The sequence below is a fragment of the Chrysemys picta genome, chromosome 9 (genome assembly GCF_011386835.1).
Source record: "Chrysemys picta bellii isolate R12L10 chromosome 9, ASM1138683v2, whole genome shotgun sequence".
NCBI lineage: Eukaryota > Metazoa > Chordata > Testudines > Emydidae > Chrysemys > Chrysemys picta.
Genome location: NC_088799.1, coordinates 56,892,880 through 56,908,093, shown reverse-complemented (window position 1 = coordinate 56,908,093; position 15,214 = coordinate 56,892,880). Strand labels below are relative to the sequence as shown.

Genomic DNA, 15,214 nt, shown 5'->3' with positions numbered 1-15,214 from the left:
TCTGCTTCCCACCACCTTTGGGGCCCCGCCTGTCTCCCCAGAGCTGAGCTGCCTGGAACTGGTGCAGTAGCCTGGCCAGTCTCAGCCAGGTGAAGGAGGAGACAGTGGGGGAGGGGCTTGGTTGGGACCCTCCAGGCAAGTGCATCTTGAGGGAGCCCGGCCGGGCAGGCCCTGACCTGACTGCTCACGCCATTCCCGAGGGGCCAGAGCGACTCCCGGCCCTGGGACCAGCACTGGCTGCGCTGCCGGCACAGCCCGGCAGACACAGTCACCACCCAGCAGGGAGTGTGGCCGGGAGGCACGGCTTGGGGAAATGGGTCTGTAGGGAGTCTGGGACGGGGGTGCTGGGCTGTGAAGGGGCAGGGAAGATCTGTGTGTGTTGGGGCACTAGAGAGTGGGGGTGGGGGGTGCTGTGTATTTGTGAGTGAGTCTGGGGGCGCGCTGGGCATAGTGGGTCCGGGGGGCCTCTGAACATAGGGAGTCAGGGGACGCTGGAGGGTGGGGGCTGTGTGGTATGGCATGGGCCTGCCCCCGAGGGGAAGGGGCACGCTGGCAGTACAGGGCCGGGCAGGCCACTGTGCGTCTGGCAACTGCCGGTTTGTAAATAGTGCCCTTGCATTGGACGGAGCGGGGCTTCCCCTGCCATGCCATGCCCCATTGCCTCTGGCTGGCCCCTCGTTCTGGGGACTGACCTCCCCGCACCATGCTCCATTGCTTCCATGGGGGCCCACAAATATGTTTGGTGCCGGGCCCACAAAAGGTTAATCCGGCCCTGACAGAAGGGTGTGCTGTGTAAGAATAAAAATAGCAGCATTTCAAAGCCCCACCTAATGACTCAAATAGAGTCCAGCAGCCACCTGCAGGAATTGTGGCCTCTGCTGATTTAAGAGAAAACTCCTGAAAACACTGCCCCCAGGTAAGACTCAGCAGTCTCTACCCTTGGGGAGGGCAGCTGAAAAAGGAAGTCAGCTCTGCAGCGTGTATCCTTCAGTTGTTTCTCCTTCCCTATTTTAACCTTAAGCATTATATATAACTCATCAGGCAGTTTTACTACAACTACATTTCAAATGTCTCTCCCCACAGGCCCAGCACTTGGGGCTCCACACTATCTGCACTAGCTTGTGCCAGTACAATCATCCTTGCTGATAGGACTCCCAGCTACCTGCAGTGGGGGAGAGAATCGGAGTGTGAGGAAATACACCTCGTTCTTCAGTGGAATATTTCCAGTTTTTCCAATTCCTTTTCAAGAGTATAAACCTGGCGCTCCAGTCAAGCTTTTCATAAGTGCCCAGTGGTTTGGAGTGCTTAGCTTGACACCTGACTTTCAGATGGTGGGTACTCAGCACTTTCTGAAACTCCTGCCCCTTTAAGGAGCACCCATAATCACTATTTACTTGAAAGTCTTGGTTTATATGCATGCACATGTATACGTACATGTGCACATACAGAGCAGTGCACAATCATTGCCTAGTCCCGAAGGAATGTAGTCATAACCCCAATAATTCCCAAAGTGAGCTTAAAATATGACACTTTCCTCCACCCCCAAAAGACATTGACAATCCCTTTTACAGCTCCCCACACCTCTGAGACCCTTTCTTTCAGATTTACAAGTATCCACATTCAAACTGCTTCTAGGGTTAGAATCCTCACTAGAATATACGCCTCAGACATTAGACCTGAGCAGGTCACTTAGCATGGAGTGCCAGTGTTCTTCTCACCTTGAACATCTCCTCTGTGACAACATCATGATCAGCAAGTCCATGAAGCAATGGGAAAACGTCGTCCACAGCCATGGAGATCTCTGTGCGGTATAGCTTCAGCAGCTGCCGCAGGTCCCCTTCTCCCAAGGGCCTGTCAGTGCTGGACATCCTGCAAGGAATCCGTATTTGTGGGGGTTTCAGCTGGAACGGGAGGATCTCCCCTACAATCAACACCACTGGGAGAGACTGGAACTGCAGTAACTGAGGCCCCCGTGCTGCCGGGACTAGGCAATGATGCTCTTACATCATTCCCTGTGAAGCCTGGTTCTGGGAAAGGCAGGCACTGAAACAGGGAGAAGAATGTGCATCTTACTGAGGACAGGACTTGCTGTGTCAAGTCAGTTGCCAAAACTTCCCCTTTAATAGAAACCTACGTGTCTTGTCACCAATAGCCAGCTCAGATGTCAATTGCTGGCTATTGAGCTGAACCCAGGAATCCCATTAAGTTCAGTTATTGCACTCACATTTCTATACTCATGTTAACGTCACATTGCATGAATTTCTTCTCATAGCTCTCCTCTCTGACTGTTCCTCACCTGTCCCTGGGCCAAGACACCACCACATTGGATGTGCTATGCCTGAAGTGCTGACTCCTTGCCCACGCTGTTCAATAAGACTGTGTGGTAGGTATTCTGCTCTGTGTGCGTGTGTACACGAAGATGCAGAAAGAGTGGTTGGTTGGTTGTACATCCACCAGCCACACTGAAATGTGTTAGTAGCTAAGCGTGGTGTCTGTGAAATCCATCCTTTGCCCTTTAGCATGCATCACTTCCTTGGGCTCTTTATACAGGTTAATCTGTGGAGGGAGGGAAAAAAACAAACTACTATTATTGAGGAACCAATTGGGTCCCAAGGATGAGCTTCTGAAGCTTGATTGGAGCTGGGAAGGTGTCTCTAATAAAGCTCATTTGCTCAGTTTGACTTTATAAGAGTTTGTCGGGGGGATTTCCCCTTGCTTCACTTAAGCACTGCAGATTATTTTAAATTGGTGCAAAACAAAATTGCTTAGTTAATTTTAGCCAGATGTAAAACTACGGTAGGTGCATTTTCAGATCCATAATGCTAGTATGAAATGGTCAATACACATTTTGCAAACACTCTGGCATTTAGTGGCCACAGAGGATTCTCCAGTTGTCAAAGGCCATGTGTGCAGCTTGCTGTATGATTTACTATTTTGTGCCAAGTTTGATTTTTTAACCAGTATTCAGTATGTAGGAATATTTCTGCTTATTCAGCTCCTGTCACATCTGATTTCTGAAGTGTTTAAGGTCTGGCTGTTGCTTATACCAGTTGCGTGGTTGTCTTTACAAAACAAAGACAGCTGGATGACACATATTTGCAGGCTTGCTTGATTAGTCTACATGTCAGCTTTTTAATAATTCATTTGGTGGCAGTAAACTCAAACAGTTTACCTGAAACAGTACCTGAAATTCTGACCTGCTCATTTTGTCAGAATGAAGAGGGTAGTTTCCTGCTCCTCTTAGGAACAGAACCTGCAAAACTTTAAGCACGTGCCTAACTTTCCAACCAATTTGAAATCAATACTCATTGGGGTAAAGTTATGCACATGTGTGATTGCAGGATCAGGAAATTAATTTTGAAATTATTAATTGATACACTTCTGCTGTTTCCACCCAACCTTCAGTTTTTGTTTTGTCAGTTAACCCCTTCTAACAATCCATGCTCAAAACTTCAAATGCATTTGTATTTCAGCCCATAAGCAGGATCAGAGTGATTTGAGGCTTGGCTCTGCCACAATTGCTTGCTACACAAGTTGCACTCTAACTATTTAGGTGAGTATTCTTTCAACTTCTGTAATTGGAGTCTGTATCTTTTCTATGAGTAATATCCTGAAATCCGCTGTCTCCTGCAGAGGGGAGCCCCACATCAGCTTGTGGTCGGGAGCCAGGCCAGCGTGGTATGAAGTGCAAAGTGACTAAGGGTGTTGGCTGGGCTCCTCACCCATGAAGCAGCAGGGCATGGTTTAGCATTTAAAATATGACAAGCACCAGTTTGCATAGGGGTTCTGTACAATAAGCAATATATTTGCACTGGAAAATGAAACTTTTATATGCAACTGCTGCTTCAGGGATGCTGTATACTGTGGGAAACAAAATTTATACTCCACCACCTAGCAGGACGGGATCCTTTATTTCGGAATAAATGGGAGATCCTATTCACCATGGTAAAGGTAAGGGTAGGTAAAGGTGGGCATTCCAAAAGCCTTTGCATAGATCTGCTCTATGTGTTTGGGTAACTATTAAATGATCAATGCCAGGTGAAACTTGGAAGCTACAGAATCATTCAGATTTCCAAATGGAATATCTCTGCTCCTACACCATTCAATGATCAGCACTACTTTCCCTATGAAATATAATCTCTTCCTATAGTGTTCATTAGTGTCAACTAATTGCTAGCTGTAGATAATTTTGGTTCTATAATAACCTTGATGAGACAAATTCAGAGATTTCAGCTTATACAAGGCAAAAGTAACCCAATCCTCAGTATATTGGTGTTACTCACAATACCTCTCTTTGTTCTTGTAATGAACTAAGAGTCACCTCAGAATTTATGTACTTTCCAGGGCACCTGTCGTTTTCATCCAGAAACTCTCCTATGTAATTGTATCACTAGTGACCTGTCTCTTAATGCTTGCTCCTGTTCTCAGTGAAGACATTGGAGTCTTGCCATTGACTTCAGTGAAGGTTGGATCAGGCCTGTATTGTACACAGTCTGTAGTGCTACAAGATGATGGCAGAGAAATTCAGCTCTGACCTGAAAATCTAAGCAGCCCACATTGGCTCAAATAAACTGTTAAAATGAGAGCAGTAGACTGAAATCTCATGTAGAGACACAATCTAGGAAGAAAAATAAAACTGTTGCTTACTTAGGGCTACAGATTATCACAGGATTGTAGAAAGAACTGTAATTCAGGGCTGAATATAGTCACTTGTTTATGACCTCTCCTGCCCCTTTAACAGTTGAAATCTGTTTCCTTACCCACATTTTTTGTTCTTTTCCCAACCCCAGCTCTTCCTCACGCTGCTTTGATACTATAAGGCTGCTCATCATGTGTGTGTTGAGTTGTTGGCCTCTTCTGAAAAGTAGAAAATATTGTAGGATGCAATTCAGTAACCTAAATTTATAAAGTAAATTGTCTTTTGACAAAGTTTGTAGGCCTAAAACATGACCCTTTAGTCTATCCACCTCACACCTGCTCCACAATCCCTCTGGGCCCTGTCCTTGGATAAGGACTCAGTAGACTGTGTGTGAGTGCTCTCCACATCAGGAAGACTCCCACAAAGTTTCTGGGAACAAGCTAGGCCCAGCTCCAGTTCTCTGGTGAAGGGCTTCAGGAAAAGGCTGTAGATGTTTATGGCAGCTCTGCTGATGAGTGCAATATGACAGTGGTGCAGCCACACCACTAGAGTTAAGGCTGCATCCTGACTTCTGTTTAAAGGTTGCCCATTCAAAGTTCTCTAACATCAACGTTCAGTCAGATTCCTTTGCAAATTTGTGTGCCTCAGGAGAGCGCAGGGCATAGGCTTCAGGCCGCAGATGTGGGGTCACTTGTGTGAGGGAGTTGCAGCAATCTAAGCCCTGAAAAAAATCCATTTTCAAACAGTTTCTAGGTGTTTTTTATTTGTGCAGAGCTAGAGATCAAACTATTGATGTGGTGCGGGTCACAGTGGGCACACTCTAGACACATTTCCTCAGGGTAGTGCATAGTACACACTAAACCTTTGGAGACCTACATTGAGAATGGTTCAAGACAATGTGCATGCCCCAATTAAAAAAAAAAAAGCAGCTAGAGGGTTTCCATTCCTGTTTTATATGCTTTAAACCTTGACTCTTGTCAGTGCTCTGACATCCAAATGGTTAACCAGATTGCTTCCAAATTTGGTGTGCCTCATGCAGGCAGGGGGCAGTGTTAGTGATCCAAAATTTGCGGCTGTTTGCCCAGAGTATTCCAAGTTACAGGCCCCTGCCAAAAATCACTTCCCTTCTGCTGCCTTGTACTGTTAAACTGAGAGGTACAAATGACTAGATCAGTGGTTCTCAACCTATTTACCATTATGGGCCACATATGCAGGTCTCAAGTGTTATGTGGGCCATACACACTATATATATTATACCTTTGTGGCCCTGAGGATGTCATATGGGCTGCAAGCAGCCCACGGGTTGAGAACCACTGGATTAGATGAATCAGAGCTCATTGAGATTGTTGGTTATGAACTCACCCTTCAATTAACAGAACTAAGGATAAGTTTCTCACAAGCCGCCACCTAAGACAAAAGAAGTTTTGCACTGAGTGGCTAGAAGATGCTAGCATTTGTGAGTCTTGGGGTCAGTTTTATTTTGAGGGGAATGTAATCAAAGTATTTAGGGAAGAAAAATTAGACATGTGAATGCTTCCTCAGAGAGGAGGAATATTAGGGGGCAGAACAGTAGCAGAATAAGGGGAGCGAGGAGGGAGTTATGGGGAGGGGAATCAATGGGTATAGATTGTAGGAAAAAGAACAGCCATACTGAGTCCAACCAAAGGTTCATCTAGCCCAGGATCCTCTTTTCTGACAGTGGCCAATGCCAGGTGCCCCAGTGGGAATGAACAGAACAGGTGATCCATTCCTTGTCGCTCATTCCCAGCTTCTCGCAAACAGAGGCTAGGGACACCATCCCTGCCCATTCTGGCTAATAGCCATTGATGGACCTATCCTCCATGAATTTATCTAGTTCTTTTTTGAACCTTGTTATAGTCTTGGCCTTCACAACATCCTCTGGCAAAGAGTTCCACAAGTTGACTGTGCATTGTGTGAAGAAATAATTCCTTTTGTTTGTTTTAAACCTGCTGCCAATTAATTTCATTTGGTGACCCCTAGTTCTTGTATTATGAGAAGGCATAAATAACACTTCCTTATTTACTTTTTCCACGCCAGTCATGATTTTATAGTCCTCAATCATATCCCTCCTTAGTTGTCTCTTTTCCAAGCTGAAAAATCGCAGTCTTATTAATCTCTCCTCATGCGAAAGCTGTTCCATATGCCTAATAATTTTTGTTGCACTTTTCTGAACCTTTTCCAAGTCCAATATATGTTTTTTGAGATGGGTTGAACACATCTGCATGAAGTGTTACCATGGATTTATATAGAGGCAATATGATATTTTCTGTCTTATTATCTATTCCTTTCCTAATGATTCCCATTGAGTGGATGTTTTCAGAGAACTATCCACAATGATTCCAAGATCTCTTGAGTGGTAACAGCTAATTTAGACCCCATAATTTTATATGTATAGTTGGGATTATGTTTTCCAATGTGCATTATTTTGCATTTATCAGCATTGAATTTCATCTGCCATTTTGTTGTCCAGTCACCTAGTTTTGAGAGATCCTTTTGTAGCTCTTCACAGTCTGCCTGGGACTTAACTATCTTGAGTAGTTTTGTATCGTCTTCAAATTTTGCCACCTCACTGTTTACCCCTTTTTCCAGATCATTTATGAATATGTTGAATAGGACTGGTCCCAGTACAGACCCCTGGGGGACACCACTATTTATCTCTCTCCATTCTGAAAACTGACCATTTATTCCTACCCTTTGTTTCCTATCTTTTAACCAGTTATCAATCCATGAGAGGACCTTCCCTCTTATCCCATGACAGCTTACTTTGCTGAAGAGCCTTTAGTGAAGGACCTTGCCAAAGGTTTTCTGAAAATCTAAGTACACTATATCCACTGGATCCCCCTTGTCCACATGCTTGTTGACCCCCTCAAAGAATCCTAGTAGATTGGTGAGGCATGATTTCCCTTTACAAAAACCACGTTGACTCTTCCCCAACTAATTATGTTCATCTATGTGTCTGACAATTTTGTTCTTCACTATAGTTTCAACCAGTTTGCCCAGCATTGAAGTCAGGTTTAATGGCCTGAAATTGCTGGGATCACCTCTGGAGCCCTTTTTAAAAATTGGCGTCACATTAGCTATCCTCTAGTCATCTGGTACAAAAGCTGATTTAAATGATAGGTTACAGTCTACAGCTAGTAGTTCTGCAATTTCATATCTGAGTTCCTTCAGAACTCTTCGGTGAATACCATCTGGTCCTGGTGACTTATTACTGTTTAGTTTATTAATTTGTTCCAAAACCTCCTCTAATGACACCTCAATCTGGGACAGTTCCTCAGATTTGTCACCTAAAAAGAATGGCTCAGGTTTGGGAATCTCCCTCACATCCTCAGCCATGAAGATCGATGCAAAGAATTCATTGACAGTAGTTTCTCCACAATGGTCTTATTGTCCTTGAGTGCTCCTTTGGCATCTTGATCATCTAGTGGCCCCTCTGCTTGTTTAGCAAGCTTCCTGCTTGTGATGCACTTAATTTTTTGATATTTGGCTAACTCTTCTTCAAATTATTTTTTGGCCTTCCTAATTATATTTTTACTCTTTGTTTGCCAGAGTTTATGCTCCTTTCTATTTTCCTCACTAGGATTTAACTTCCACTTTTTAAAGGATGCTTTTTTGCCTCTCACTGCTTGTTTTACTTTGTTGTTTAGCCATGGTGGCACTTTTTTAGTTCTCTTACTGTGTTTTTTCATTTGGGGTATACGTTTAAGTTGAGCGTCTATTATGGTGTCTTTAAAAAGTTTCCATGCAACTTACGGGGATTTCACTTCTGGCACTGTACCCTTTAATTTCTGTTTAACTAGCTTCCTCATTTTTCTGTAGTCCCCCTTTCTGAAATTAAATGCTACAGTGTTAGGCTGCTGTGGTGTTTTCCCCACCACAAGGATGTTACATTTAATTATATTATGGTCGCTATTACCAAGCAGTCCAGCTATATTCACCTCTTAAACCAGATCCTGTGCTCCACTTAGGACTAAATCAAGAATTCCCTCTCCTCTTGTGGATTCCAGGACCAGCTGCTCCAAGAAGCAGTCATTTAAGGTGTCAAGAAACTTTATCTCTGCATCCTATCCTGAGGTGACATGTACTCAGTCAATATGGAGATAGTTGAAATCCCCCCTTATTATTGAGTTTTTTTAATTTAATAGCCTCTCTAATCTCCCTGAGCATTTCGCAGTCACTTTCACCATCCAGGTCAGGTGGTCGGTAATATATTACTGCTATATGCTTATTATTCAAGCATGGAATTACTATACATAGAGATTCTATGGTACAGTTTGGTTCATTTAAGATTTTTACTTCATTTGTTTCTATGCTTTCTTTCACATATAGTGCCACTCCCCCACCTGCACGACCTGTTCTGTCCTTCCGATATATTTTGTACCCTGGTATTACTGTGTCCCATTGATTATCCTCATTCCACCAAGTTTCTGTGATGCCTATTATATCAATATCTTTATTTAATATAAGGCACTCTAGTTCACCCATCTCATTATTTAGACTTCTAGCATAGGTATATATGCACTTAAAAAACTTGTTACTTTTTAGCTGTCTGCCATTACATGATGTAATTGAATGGGACTTTTTTTCATTTGACTCTTTCTAATCAGATCTTACCTATATTTTATCAGCTTCCATCCTCTCCTCCTTACTAGGTCATCGAGAATCTCCATTAATAGATCCTTCCCTAAGGGATGTCTCTGTCTGAACCACATGCTCCTCTGTACCTGTCGGCTTTCCCCCAGCCCTTAGTTTAAAAACTGCTCAACAACCCTTTTAATTTTAAGTGCCAGCAATCAGGTTCCATTTTGGTTTAGATGGAGCCCATCCTTCCTGTATAGGCTCCCCCTTTCCCAAAAGTTTCCCCAGTGCCTAATAAATCAAAACCTCTTCTCCCTACACCATTATCTCATCCACGCATTGAGACCCAGCAGTTCTGCCAGTCCAACTGGCCCTGCGCATGGAACTGGAAGCATTTCAGAGAATGGAGGTCCTGGACTTCAATCTCTTACCTAGCAGCCTAAATTTGGCCTCCAGGACTTCTCTCCTATCCTTTCCTATGTCATTGGTACCTACATGTACCACAACCGCTGGCTCCTCCCCAGCACTACACAGAAGTATATCTAGATGTCTTGAGAGATCCACAGCCTTCGCACCAGGCAGGCAAGTCACCATGCGGTTCTCCCGGTCATCACAAACCCAGCTATCTGTTTCTAATGATCAAATTGCACATTACTAATACCTGTCTCTTTCCAATAACTGGAGTTCCCTCCCCCAGAGAGATATCCTCACTGTGAGAGGATACCACAACATCATCTGGAAGGAGGGTCCCAAATATGGGATCATTTTCCTCTGCTCCGGTTAGATGTTCTCCTTCCCTGAGACTTTCATTCTCCTCAACAGCACAGAGGCTGTCAGACCAGGGATGGGACTGTTCTACTGTGTCCCGGAAAGTCTCATCTATGTACCTCTCTGTCTCCCTTAGCTTCTCCAGTTCAGCCACCCTGGTCTCCAAAGCTCGTACATAGTCTCTGAGGGCCAGGAACTCCTTGCACCGAATGCACACACATGCCACCTGCCCATAGGGCAGGTAATCATACATGCTGCATTGGGTGCAATAAACTGGATAGCCCCTACTCTGTTGCTGGACTTCTGCCGGAATTCTCTTTTTACTTCTGAAGCTTGTTCCTTTATTGCTGTTTTGTTTTTATCACGGGGTGTTTTTAGCTTTAAGGTTAAAGAATGTTAAGTTTATCTAGACACCCCTCCCACACACTTCCCCTCTAAACTGCCTCGCAAAACTCCCCTGTTAGCCTCTCCTGTTCGCTAGCTCCTCTGGTCACTTAGGAGCCTTGGTCTTCCTGAGTAGCTCCACCCCCTGGTTAAGGATTGATGGGTGCTAAAGGGCTTAGGGCATGGCTACACTTGCAGATGTAGAGCGCTGTGAGTTAAACCCGCCTTCAGAGAGCGCAGTAGGGAAAGCGCTGCAGTCTGTCCACACTGACAGCTTCAAGCGCACTGGCGTGGCCACATTTGCGGCACTTGCAGTGGTGCATTATGGGCAGCTATCCCACAGAGCACCTCTTCCCATTCTGGTGCTGTGGCTCATGGGAAGGGGGCATGGAGTACGGGGCATTTTGGGTCCTATCCCAACGCCCCATGATGCATTGGTTCGCATCCCAGCATTCCCTTTGCTTCCGTCCACATTTGGCACCATCTTTCAACGTTTTTTGTACTGCACGCTGTCTCATAGACTCATAGACTCATAGACTTTAAGGTCAGAAGGGACCATTATGATCATCTGGTCTGACCCCCTGCATGCTGCAGGCCATAAAACCGTCCCTACCCCTTCCCTGGACTCTGCTGTTGAAGTCCCCAATCCTGTTTTTAGTGACTGCAATCGGCAGAGACCCTCCTGCTAGAGATCCCTGCCCCATGCTGCGGAGGAAGGCGAAAAACCTCCAGAGGCTCAGCCAATCTGCCCTGGAGGAAAATTCCTTCCCGACCCCAAATGTGGCGATCAGTAAGACCCCGAGCATATAGGCAAGAGTCTCCAGCCCAACCCCGTTAGCCATTATACTATTTACCCACCATTGCTTGGCTTTCCTTGACTACTATGTTTTACCATTAAACCATTCCCTCCATAAACTTATCTAACTTTATCTTAAAACCGGACAGGTCCGTCGCCCCCACTGTTTCCCTTTTGGTCTGTGAAAATGGAGCCCAAACTGTTGAGGAGTATGCTGATGAGTCTCACCAGCATGTCACGTTTGGCAGTCGAGTTTTTCCTTATGATCCAAAGTGACAGTGAGAGCTCCGACAATGATATCGACTCGAGTAACACATATGACATGAGTTTGCTTGTGGCATTCACGGACATGCTCACCACCATGGAATGCCACTTTTGGGCTTGGGAAACAAGCACTGAGTGGTGGGATCACATCGTCCTGCAAGTCTGGGATGACGAGCAGTGGCTGCAGAACTTTTGGATGAGAAAAGCCACTTTCATGGGACTGTGTGAGGAGCTCGCCCACACCCTGTGGCACAAGGACATGAGATTGAGAGATGCCCTGATGGTGGAGAAGCGGGTGCTATTGCAATCTGGAAGCTGGCAACTCCAGACAGCTACCGATTGGTCGCTAACCAGTTTGGAGTGGGAAAGTCGACCATTGGAATCGTGTTGATGCAAGTTTGCAGGGCCATTAATCGCATCCTGCTCAGAAGAACCGTGACTCTGGGTAACATGCATGACATTGTGGCTGGCTTTGCACAAATGGGTTTCCCTAACTGCGGAGGGGCGATAGATGGGACGCATATTCCAATTATGGCACCAGCCCACCTAGTCTCTGAGTATGTTAATAGGAAGGGCTATTTCTCTATGGTTATCCAGGCGCTTGTGGATCACTGTGGGTATTTCATTGACATTAACGCAGGCTGGCCCGGAAAGGTGCATGACGCACTCATCTTTCGGAACACTGGCCTGTTCAGGAAGCTGCAAGATGGGACTTTTTTTCCAGACCAGAAGTTCACCGTAAGGGAAGTTGAAATGCCCATTGCGATCTTTGGAGACCCAGCTTACCCTTTAATGCCGTGGCTCATGAAACCCTACACAGGGGGCCTTGACAGCAGCAAAGAGCAGTTCAACAACAGGCTGAGCCAATGCAGAATGACTATGGAGTGTGCTTTTGGCTGTTTAAAGGGCCGCTGGAGCTCTCTGTATGGGAAGCTGGATCTGACCAATAACAGCATCCCCACGGTTATATCCGCGTGCTATACCCTCCATAACATTTATGAAGGGAAGGGTGAAAGATTCACTCAGACATGGAACTCAAAGGTTCAACACCTGGAGGCTGAATTTGAACAGCCAGAGAGCAGGGCTATTAGAGGGGCCCAGCATGGGGCTGCACCAATTAGGGATGCCTTGAGGGAGCAATTTGAGGCTGAAAGCCACCTGTAATGTCTGGTGTCCTGCACGGGAGTGAAGTGCAGTGCTTCCAATGTTAGTAGGAATCTGTGTTTGCTACACTGACTTGCAGTGCCTGTTTCTTTCCTAAAAATCCATTTATTGAAAAGAAAATGCATTTATTGAAAAGAGATACAACTGCTTGGGAAACAGAATGGGCAAGGGGGAGGGGAACGGTACAATCACAGATTTGCATATGTCTGGTATGCTGTGCAATGAGTGCTGCACTTCAGGATGGCTATACTGCATGATGATGGGGGTTGAGTGCAATGGGTAAGGGTCATAGTTTTCAGGGCTGGGTGGTGAAGCTACAGGTGTTGGAAGCAGCTGGTGGCGATAAGAACCTGGATGTTGGGGAAAGTGGGTTGGAGGTGACATGGGGGCACAAGAGAAAGAGTTTTGGGACAAGGGCTGCAGGGGAGGAGCGGGTGCGGATGTGCTCCGCCTGCATTGCTACGAGCACCTGTATCGAGTCCGCTTGGCTCTCTATGATGCTTAGCAGCCACTCCGTGCTTTGGTGCCAGCAATCCGCATTCTGCTGGCGGACCCTCCTTTCACTCTCCCCACCACTCCTGCACTTTTTGATTTTCATTACTTGAATGCTGCATTACTTCATGCAACGTCTTCCTTGCTTCTACGTGGCCTCTTTCTGATTCTTTGGAGTCTTTCGGCCGGTGATAACATGGACGGCTGAGATCTCAAGGTTGCATCTGTAAAGGCAAAATGCAATACTTAACAGAGGCAGCATTGTTCACACCAGACAAAGCAACGATTCCCCCATACTTAAGGGCAAGCACAGTCTACACAATAGCATAATTTGCCCGTTCCAAAGCGAGCGCACATAATCCTCGGGAGCCCCAAAATGGTGAGTAAGCACAGGGTCAAGCGTGACTGATTGTTTCATGGCCGTACTGTCCTCTAGGTTTCTGTGCCTTGGGGAGAGCCAACAGTGGAAGGGGGCCCCTATACTGAACACTGTCCCCACATTTTCCACAGGAGTTCTTCCTGGAAGATATCTCGTTGCTGAGGGTGACCTGGGAAGCAAGGGAGGGTCTTCAAATGCAATGCGGCTTCTGCCCAGGCCCATATGCAGCTTGCTTTGTGTGCAGCATTGGTTCCCCCGCCCCTCACGGCACAGTGATGCAGACAAGTTAGCCTGACTGGGACAAGGACTACAGTGGATCTCCCATGAAACCCGCGCAAGCGCATTGCCCAAGTTCTGGATGAGACCTTTGAAGAGATCACTGAGGCCGATTACCGCGATGTGAGAGATCACATCAACGCCATATTCCGCATCTAGGCATGCATACAGCCCTAACCCTTCTTGCCCCAAGAGCCTGCACCAAATAATTTCCTTCCCAAAATAAAAGTCACTTAGCGGGAACCTCCTCCGGTGTTTGTTCTTCCCCCAGCACCAGCCGCCATGACTGGCTACCTTCCTCCTGGCTTGAGAACAGCTCCTGGCTGCATGCATCTAGGGATTCTGGGGTATTATCCTTGCTCCCACTTTGCTACTCCTCCTCTTGCCTTGTTGGACTGGACTCTGAAGTGCCCATGGTGGTTCCTCAGAGTGGAGGTGGGGTCGCCCCCAACTATCGCGTCCAGCTCTTTGTAGAAATGGCAGGTCCTGGGGCAGCATGGGGTGGTGGTTTGCCTCGCAGGCTTTGTGGTAGGCATTCCACAGCTCCTTCACTTTTTAACCCTGCACTGCAGTGCATCCCGGTCATGGCCCCTTTCCATCATGTCCCTTGATATCTGCCTGAAGGTATTGTAATTCCTATGGCTGGAGCGCAGCTGGGACTGGACAGCTTCCTCCCCCCCACAAACACTGATGAGGTCCAGCAACTTGCCATTGCTCCATACTGGGGACCACCTGGCGTGTGGAGGCATGGTCACCTGGAAAGATTCACTGATAGCATTCCACACCTGGCTGAGCAAACAGGAAGGGATTTTTCAAAATTCCCAGAGAATTTAAAGGGTGGGTCTGACGGTTGGTCACCTGAGGGCAGGGCAGTAGAGTTCAAAGTGAGCACCAGAGTGGCTAGAAAAGGCATCGTGGGACACTTCTGGAGGCCAATCAGAGCACTATAGGATCAGGGCGTCCACACTGGCACCTTGGCGCTCCAGCAGGGGCGCAGCAAATGTTATTCCACTTGCCGAGGTGGAGTACCAGCAGCGCTGTAGCCATGGAGTCAGAGCGCTCTACGTGCCTTGCCAGTGTGGACAGATAGTGAGCTAGAGCGCCCGGGGCTCCTTTATTGCGCTGTAACTCGCAAGTGTAGCCAAGGCTTTAGGGATCAAAGCCGCATTAAGAAGCTCCCAGCCTTGCCTAGCAGGCCGCTAAGCTCAGCACACACACGGTTAGCACACGGTGCCCCAAACAAACAGACCACACTACATATTTCAGTCAAGCAGCAAGCACAACACAAACACAAACGCTACAGACAACAAAATTACCCCAAAGGTCATGTAATTGCTCCTCCTTCATCCGGAGAACTTCCTCACAAAACTCCCGTTAGCTGCTCCTTTTCGCTGTTAAGAAGTTTGGGGACTCAGGTGAGACAGGTGAGCCCACTAGCTTTGCCCATACACTC

At 46.5% G+C, this 15,214-nt stretch overlaps 1 protein-coding gene and 2 long non-coding RNA genes across 6 annotated transcripts in view; 1 reads left to right on the top strand and 2 right to left on the bottom strand.

The window, feature by feature from the left end:
- Positions 1-2,290, bottom strand: part of AIRE (autoimmune regulator) — a 19,238-nt gene extending 16,948 nt beyond the window's left edge. The window contains exon 1 of the mRNA XM_065556251.1: positions 1,719-2,290. Coding sequence (XP_065412323.1) covers positions 1,719-1,868 — 150 coding nt within the window. The 5' untranslated portion in view covers positions 1,869-2,290. The remainder of the gene's footprint in view (positions 1-1,718) is intronic.
- LOC135973356 (uncharacterized) overlaps positions 1-15,084 on the top strand; it is a 27,072-nt gene extending 11,988 nt beyond the window's left edge. For 3 of the 4 annotated variants that reach the window (XR_010590160.1, XR_010590161.1, XR_010590163.1), the window contains 4 exons: positions 1,084-1,331; positions 2,273-2,383; positions 3,474-3,553; positions 11,336-12,726. This is a non-coding gene — a long non-coding RNA (uncharacterized LOC135973356). Of the gene's footprint in view, positions 1-1,083; positions 1,332-2,272; positions 2,384-3,473; positions 3,554-11,335; positions 12,727-13,616 lie in introns of those variants that run through there. The other variant, XR_010590162.1, reaches the window with a different exon arrangement.
- Positions 12,719-15,214, bottom strand: LOC135973357 (uncharacterized). The gene is made up of 2 exons (XR_010590164.1): positions 15,078-15,214; positions 12,719-13,330 (listed from the first exon to the last, which is right to left on the bottom strand). It is a non-coding gene; the product is annotated as an uncharacterized LOC135973357 (long non-coding RNA).